This window comes from Bidens hawaiensis, unplaced genomic scaffold, assembly GCF_021521415.1.
Source record: "Bidens hawaiensis isolate Kalapana, Puna unplaced genomic scaffold, B.hawaiensis_p1.1 tig00014722_1, whole genome shotgun sequence".
In the NCBI taxonomy this organism is placed as follows: domain Eukaryota; kingdom Viridiplantae; phylum Streptophyta; class Magnoliopsida; order Asterales; family Asteraceae; genus Bidens; species Bidens hawaiensis.
Window position 1 is genome coordinate 418,198 of NW_027492292.1, and position 8,129 is coordinate 426,326.

Genomic DNA, 8,129 nt, shown 5'->3' on the forward strand with positions numbered 1-8,129 from the left:
TCGAATCATGGCGGTTAAGCGAGGGTTGTCGAAGTGGCTAAACGGCAAAGCTTCTTGAATCACAAACTTCGCCATACGATCTTGAACTCGATCAATTTGGTATGTAAATATTCCGCCTTCACTATCCATTTGCGTTTGTTGCGAATCGACGTTCTTTTTCAACGCCTTGCAATACGGTTTTTCGATGTGTTTCTTCAAATTTGAATTCGAAAGTGGGTTTAAATAAATCCCACAAAACTTGCACCGAGCCTTCAATGAATGGTCACTCAATTCAACCAAATCCCAATTGCACCAAATCTCTTGATTACGATTATGAGGTACAATACGAACGAAACTTGGTTCGGCGTTGGAACCTTGACCAACCGATGATTGTGAGGCAGCCATAACAACAAATATGAATATAGAAGAAGAGAAAACAAGAGATTAGAGAACTCAAAACGTTGTAATAGCGTTTTTTTGTATTTTTTTGCGTTCGGGTTTGCGTTTTGAGTGTTGTGATGAACCCATGACACCAAATACCTGTTTATACTAGTAGTGGGGTGCTTGGGGGAGCCAAAAAACGGCTATTTTTGACCCCAACGGTCAAAAAACGGCCAAAAAAAACGATTTCCAACGGCTATATTCGATCCAACGGCTAGAACCGGTTAGGAACCGGTTCCGGATGGTTCGGTTCCGGTTCCTACCCGCCCCCACTCAGAAATGCAAGAACCGGTCACGGATCATCGGGTTGAATCAGATAGGGTCCGGTTCCTACAAAAAGCGGGTAGGAACCGGTTCGGGTCCGGTTCGGGTCCACCGGTTCGGTTCCAGGAACCGGTTTCGTTGATCACGTCTAAGTATACTCACTCTCATTTAGTCCTTAGGGAGACCAACGACATCATGCATATCAGCAAGTTCATGTCTAAAGGCTCTCACATCACATGACGTCCTTCTACGCTAATTCAGAGGTCCATTGACTCCTGTTCCAACATACATAAACTTATAAAAACAATTACACCATTCAAACCCAAGCAAAGTATGACAGTTTCAGACAGCTTGGTATTTATGATTCAACCCAATTTGAAATTTAGAAACCGGTCGTGTAAACTGAACTGGTCCTTTAACGATGTTATAATACTAGCAAATACATAATTTTTAAACTTTTAAAATTTGTTCCATTTTTCCACTTCAAGTTAAGGAGGTGTTGGTAAATTGATTTGTAAAACTATAATATTAATTCAAAAGGCCAAAAATTTGAATATAACTTTTAAATTTACAATAAGAAATACATACAATTCTCTCTCTTAATACTCAATAGTCTTACAAAAGCCTGGAGGACCAAAATCTTTGGAGACCCTAATTAAGCGTCTTCACCTGAATCCTCTAAATCTTCATCTTCATCCGCATCGACACTAACAACCATCTTTTCTAGTGAATCCATATCACCTGCTTCTGCAACCGTAGGCAAACGAAGCCTTTCAACATCCTCACTGTCAAATTTCAAAACAAAATATGTTAAAACAATGTAGCAATGCTTGGTGTTCTGCAATCACAAAGGCGGCAGCTTTTGTGTTTTTGACCCATTTACATATAAATGGATCATTTTAGGTTGCGTTTTATAACTATTGGGTTTAAAGAAATTAATATACTCTAGAAAGATTAATGCTTACTCTGCAACACCGAATATTTCTTTCACTATCAAGGAGCTGTCTCTTGCACAGAACTCGGGCAGCTGATAACATAACGTGAAGTGAATACAAACAACAAAGCATATGAATATACAATACACAAAACCGATATAAAATATCATTTTTAATAGTTTTTTACCTCTGAAAGATATAAAATCTTTCCAAAAAGAGCTTGGACAGCAAGCTTTCTCCTCAGGCCCTTTTCAGAATATCCTGACGTGTTCATAACAACTGGACCTGCAACACGGAAGAATCATTATGAGAAAAAAAAAACAAAATCCTTGATAATTAGCATGTGTTTGACTTAGATTTATCGTGTTTGCATAAAAAATACGCAGATTTTGTACCAAAATCCTTTACAATGCGCCTTGAAATTTCATTTAGCATTTCAGCAACTTCAGAATCATCCAACATTGTTGCTTTCCTGAGTTGAATTAATGATGCGATAAGTTTCGGGTCAAACGGCTTTTCATTCAAAGCGTATCGGATATATTTACGCAATATCTCCACCATACTGAAGCCGGTCTGCATACAGAGTTACAAAAGTATCATAAAAAACCATCCTTGGATGAAAAATTATAAAAGGGTCTTTCCAGTTTTGTATGCAGAAATATGCACACACATAAACACGAAAAAAAATCATAATGCAAAATTTTTCCTTGAAGAGAAAAGCCTAATGTAAATGACCTTTTGCATCAATTCCTTCAAAACTCCTTGATGTACTTCATTTTGCTCTTTGTCAAGTAACTCATCTATTGATCTGCACAGCTCTGCATTTTTACTCACCTGAAATGTACATTATTAGTCAATCATTTAATAATGTATCTGTTAAAGATTACACAAGTGAAATCGGTCCAAACCAAACACAAACACCTGTTTCTGCTTCCAACATGAAAGCGACTCTTTTCATTATTAATCACCAAACGAATGCAAGATACAAAACACACACGGAAACTAATAACCCTAATAAGCCCTTTATATAGGCAAACATCTTAAGGAACAAGAAAACCAGGAATTACTCTGTCCGCAACGTTACAACCCACTCTTCCCACTTACAAGCAACATGCCACATCCGATTTTTACCCAAACATATTTTTAGCCCCAACATTACAATACCCATCATTCCCACATGCAGCCTGCTTTTTATTATTTAATTATATATTTTACGAGACAAAAAAACGAAAAAAAACGCGCACGAAGCCAAGAACAGAGGCTCAAGGGCAGCCATGCCTCAACGCCGCAATCCACAGTAACCATGGATGACTTACGGTCGAATAACAATCAAACTCTAATTCTAATTCTATCAAAGGTTAAAATGATAAAGCATTTACACTATTAATCCCTCGACTCTAGATCACTTCCAAACCACCCTTTTGAATCAACCGAACCACCCTTATCGCCAAGTGTTGCACTCGTTTAGCATAATAACGCTTGGTAAGTTTCTAGTCAGTTGAACTAAATAACTAAAAGGCAAAACAAGTTCCAACAGTCAACTACTGAATTCAACAACGTAATCAATACAAACTGATGCACAAACCCAAACAAGAACAAACATTAACACGAAAACCACTGACCAGCCTACAACGAGCCTGTTTAGGCGAAGTGAACTTGCGAACCGTTTTAACAAATGCAATTACAAAAGACACTCCAACATAAGCCACAGGAACAGCCAGAATCCATGGAAACGACGATTGGCCGACCCGTGGACCGGGAAGAGCCTGTGTAACCGAGCCACTGAATTCAACAATATCCAAAGCTTTCTCTTGTATCCATGGCAAATCCTCTTCCTCCACCTCATCATCCTTATTCTTATTCTTTGATTCGTTAGGGTTTGTATTGTTTTTAGCTGCTGCTGCTGCAGTGAGTGTGGATGAAATTAATCGAATGTTGAAGGTGGTCAAATTGAACTGAGTGCTCGTGGAAGTTAGTTTAGTGGTTGTAAAGTTTGATGGTGGGTGTGGTGATAGTAACCGTGGATGACGGCTGGTGGAAGTAGTAGTACACAAGGAGTGATATCCACAACTAATAGACATTTTTATTATTATATGAATAGTAGTGAGATTGAATATCTTCTTCTTCTTCTTCCTCCTCCTCCTCTGCCGGAGTGTGTGGATATTTCCGGTGGCGACGGTGGTCCTGAGCTGAGGTTTTTGGTCTGGTCTGGTCTGGGCTTTACTTACAAACACTGCCTTTTGGGCTTTTCTTTCTTTCTTGCCTCCTGGATAAGCTAATTATACGGGCCCTATGAAAATTTTAAAACCTTCTTATGATAGAGGTAAAAAAAAAAACAAAAAATCAGGAATCGGTTTCAGAGTATGGTCAACAAAAGTCAAGAATCTGGTCCTCTTGGAATCAGCTTCTGGTATGGTCGGGTATTTGACCATGACTAGGTTTTGACCGGAAAAACCGGGTTTTATTGTTTTTGGTAAGGTCAGGCCCGGGTACGATTTTTCAGAGGAACTGAAACCTAGTCCGTACCCGAGGGTTGAGTACGACCGTATCTGGTTTCAAGTCGGTGCCTGCTCCAGGTTTTTTCCCACCTCTATACCCAACTACTTAACATCATCCACTCATAATTTCATGTTAACATATGCAACGGTGGATATAAAGCAATAGCTTTAGGCCCTTTTTTTTTCAGGGCCCCTAAATTTAATAAGTAGCAAATTATATGTGGGTAACTTTGGTTTTTGAATTGTTTGATGATATGACTTGTGGTTTATAATTATACATTTATACATACGCGTAGATGATATACGAGTCATGTGATCGAAAATATTTTCTTATGAAAAGGGCCTTAATTTTATTATGCCTTTTAGAATTTAGACTCCTTAAAAGATTGAGATGAACCTCAACATATCCTCTTCATCAATCTTGTATGTTAGATTTTTAGCTTGATAATATGTTATTTCATACATTGAATTACATGACTATGTCTATGTAGTGAATTAAGTCATATTATGCATTCTACCACCAGATCCAAACCCAAGTGTGATCATATGTAACCCTAGGCCCTATGTATACTTGCTCTAACTAGATTGAGGTGAATAAGAACACGTCTTTTTTATTTTTATATTTATTTTTTTATCCATGATCGGTTCTTTAACATCGATCAACATTTGATCAAAGTGATATACGGACTAAATGCAAAAGGGCCTTACTGATTAGCTTTTAGACAAATTATCCGCAAATCACTTGATATAATAAATACAAACGTCTTGATGAGCGGATGTTTGAAAAAAAGAAACACCACACACTTAGGCGTGGTGATTACTAATTACAAATTAAGCTCGATCTTAAGCTAGACTGAATGACTCCGCGGAGCCCTCAACGTATTTCCTCGCTCCTTTAAACCATCTTTTGTCACCCGCTTGCGCCTTGCAAATGTAAAGTTTTCCATCGGACACTGCGGCAGTGATCAACTGGTGTTTGCCACCCTCATCTCCGTCAGCCGTCCTTGTTAACACCGACAAAAAGTAGTATTGTTTTCCATTCACGACAGGGGTTGAAACCTCCAAGATATTCGCTGTCGCAACCGCATCTTGCTCAAATCCTCCCTAAACACATGCATTGTATAAAAAAATTGTAAGCAAATTGATAATACTTATACATTAAAGAAAAAAATAAAAAAAAAGAAATAAAAAACGCACTCGTTTTGTGTCACCAAAAAGGTTACCAGTTTTGACATGTTCATCTTGTAAGTTGCAACCTTAATTATTATTAACTTGTATCTTATGACAAGTATGCAAAATATATAGAAGTAAAATGTTATTATTACCTCGGATGCGGTTTTTCCAAAGTAAGCTTGCTTCCCGAGCAAGTAATCAACCTGAAAAACATACATTAAAATGTAACTTCGCACTCTATCTTTATGTGTTATTTACGTATCTGACACGGAAGTAATATTATTATTACCTTGGAGAGGAAATCCTCTGGGGCACCATAGTCAGTGATGGATTTCTTGTCAGTAGGTGTCACAGTGACGGCAACATTGCTTGTGGTGTCAAAGTTGTCTTCATATCTAAGCACCTGACCAGGGTACTCAACCTCCTTGCTAGGGTTCCACTTAGCCGGAATCGACAGCTTGAATCCTGGACCAGTGTACGACGCGAACTCTGTCGACTTCTGCTTCCCGAACACATTCGCTAAAATCACACAAATCCATGATTAATTCATCACATCGTCATTAAATAGTTTCCATGACACTATTTAATTCGACCATGTCGATATCTTTTTAGGTTTTCTTCTTGTAATTATAATTTTAACTTAAGTTGCATAAACACGGGGCGGACCTTTATGGGGGCCGACCGCCCCACTTTGTTTTTGACTCGGAATTTTTAAATATAGCCTATATATGTGTGTCTATATATATATATATAGACAAAGTATAGAATGAAAACACACTTGAGTTGTGAAAACCCGTAAAAATCCTATGTAATATCATTTTTTTTTATTACATGTAATATATGTTGTTATATTTAATACAAAACATTGAAAACTTAAACAAAATGTTTTGCTATTTTTTTTTATAATTTTACTAATTTTTATATATATTTTCAGGAGAGAGAAAATATAAATTAACTTATACATTTTTTTATTAACTTTAATTGTGGACCATAAGATTTAATCTTTAATTAAAAAGATGTGGTTGAGAATGAGTTTGTATAGTTTTCACAACTCAAGATGATTTTTATTCAAACCTAACCCTGTATATATATATATGATGAGTATCATTATAAAACTCTAAAATTATCTCTTAAATTGTTTAAGAACGAAAAGAAACTCTTAATAATTAAAGTTTTTTATATATATCTAGTAATGATTTGGGTAAGAAGTGGTAATATATATTCTTTATAGCTTAAACCAAACCAAATAAGTTATTTATTATTTTTTTTTTGAGGGTTTATGGTCTTTATGATTTTTTTTTGGTTTTTTTTATATTAATTTCTAATATTTTCATCCCTCTAATTAAAAAATTATAAAGTTCAAGAGTGACTTAAAAACCTAGTATGATGTCTTGTTTTACAAAAGTTGGGTTTTCAAAACTAATAATAATAATAATAATAATAATAATAATAATAATAATAATAATAATAAAACTTCTAATATTACTTACCAGCTTCACCATAAGCAGCATCTGCCGGAGAAACCCTGGTGCCAACAGCAGCTGCACCAATAAGAACAGTGAGAGCTAAACGTCTAGAGATTGAAGCATCAGCAGTTGCGGCATCTTCATGTTTCTGTGAGCGGATGATGAGTTGGCTGGGCTTGATGACGCGAGGCGAAGGTGATGATTGTGATGATGATGATCTTGCTGGGGTTGAGAGTGCATGGAAACAAGAAGCAGCAGCCGCCATTGCTGAGTGTTATGGTGGGAGAGAATTGAAATGATGATTGCAGTGAGTGTGAGGAAGAAATAATAATTAAGAGAAAGGATTGGTGGGAATGAGATGAGATTGTTAGGGTTTTGGATAAGGGTTGCATGGATGAATTGGATGCCACCTGGACATGGATGATCTTCAAACTCCACATCAGCAAGGTGGGGTTCATGAGTATGACCACTGTGTTTTAGAAAGGTAAGTAGTAAGTACTCGGGTTTTCAGGTTCGACCCGTTTTGTAACAGGTTAAATAAATTTCGGTTAAAGAGGGTCAGGCCCAATGGCCCATCATCAATTTTTCGTTTTTTTATTTTCTAAGTATTATCTTGAAATATATATATCAAAATGAAATATCAATCCGAAGGCTTTGGTGGATGAACCTTCTTTTGGTGAAACTCAAGTCTATCTTCTTTAACTTTCATGCACCTTTATATATTAAATTATTGGCTTCAAATCTTGTGTTCTTGATAGTTATCTATAGGATTGTCGTCTGTATGTTAATACTCAGAAATGTGTTAAGGACCCGAGGATCCATATTTTTCTGAAATATTCTGGGATCAAGGATTCTTAGGAATAAACCCTTAAGAATTTTAAAGTTCTTTTTTTTTCTGGATCAAGGATCCCTGAGGACAAGCCCAATCTTAGGTATCATAGGTGACATGTAAATGTCGAAATTCTTATTTAACATGACAATGTTAACTCCTTAGACGGGGACAAGACCGTATTTTATCGGGACTCCTGCCGAATATTGAATGACATGTAAATGCCATAATTTCTAAGTAACACGTCTGCCACATTTTAATTTTTTAATCCTTAGTATAACCAATAATAACGAAATTGCTTACAACCATTACGTATACAGATCCCGCCATTTTGAATTATCCTTAGATTTCGTGCGCTCCTAGCGGGGTGTAGAAACGCTCATACTAGAAAGGTGAAAACCTTTAAACCTTTGAAGGGGTTTGAATCCTTTAAACTTAAGAGAGATGGCCAATCTCTTTCTTGTATCTTGATCTTTAGAGATTTCTACAAAACCTTGAAAACTTGGTGAGGGTGGGTGTTAGACAGGCTAACACCCCTCCAATG

The 8,129-nt window shown here is 36.6% G+C and overlaps 2 protein-coding genes across 2 annotated transcripts; both read right to left on the reverse strand.

The window, feature by feature from the left end:
• Positions 1–1,230: 1,230 nt before the first annotated feature.
• LOC143547491 (uncharacterized) lies at positions 1,231–3,700 on the reverse strand. The gene is made up of 6 exons (XM_077038902.1): positions 3,242–3,700; positions 2,355–2,453; positions 2,015–2,192; positions 1,807–1,904; positions 1,650–1,711; positions 1,231–1,469 (listed from the first exon to the last, which is right to left on the reverse strand). The coding sequence occupies exons 1-6, from the start codon at positions 3,698–3,700 to the stop codon at positions 1,340–1,342; spliced, it is 1,026 nt and encodes a 341-aa protein (XP_076895017.1). The 3' UTR covers positions 1,231–1,339.
• Positions 3,701–4,866: 1,166 nt separating this feature from the next.
• On the reverse strand, positions 4,867–7,051 carry LOC143547477 (oxygen-evolving enhancer protein 2, chloroplastic-like). Its single transcript, XM_077038893.1, has 4 exons — positions 6,781–7,051; positions 5,580–5,809; positions 5,443–5,493; positions 4,867–5,221 (listed from the first exon to the last, which is right to left on the reverse strand). The coding sequence occupies exons 1-4, from the start codon at positions 7,019–7,021 to the stop codon at positions 4,961–4,963; spliced, it is 783 nt and encodes a 260-aa protein (XP_076895008.1). The 5' UTR covers positions 7,022–7,051; the 3' UTR covers positions 4,867–4,960.
• Between the last annotated feature and the right edge of the window lie 1,078 nt (positions 7,052–8,129).

What these genes read in the sequence shown, in the direction of transcription:
- LOC143547491 (XM_077038902.1), bottom strand. Translation starts at nt 3,700, where the DNA reads ATGTCTATTAGTTGTGGATATCACTCCTTGTGTACTACTACTTCCACC. An exon ending in AACAGGCTCGTTGTAGGCTG is followed by an intron (nt 2,454 to 3,241) that starts GTCAGTGGTTTT and finishes TGTACATTTCAG; the next exon opens with GTGAGTAAAAATGCAGAGCT. An exon ending in GAAATATTCGGTGTTGCAGA is followed by an intron (nt 1,470 to 1,649) that starts GTAAGCATTAAT and finishes GAAATTTGACAG; the next exon opens with TGAGGATGTTGAAAGGCTTC.
- LOC143547477 (XM_077038893.1), bottom strand. Translation starts at nt 7,021, where the DNA reads ATGGCGGCTGCTGCTTCTTGTTTCCATGCACTCTCAACCCCAGCAAGA. An exon ending in TGCTGCTTATGGTGAAGCTG is followed by an intron (nt 5,810 to 6,780) that starts GTAAGTAATATT and finishes GTGTGATTTTAG; the next exon opens with CGAATGTGTTCGGGAAGCAG. An exon ending in CAGAGGATTTCCTCTCCAAG is followed by an intron (nt 5,494 to 5,579) that starts GTAATAATAATA and finishes TATGTTTTTCAG; the next exon opens with GTTGATTACTTGCTCGGGAA.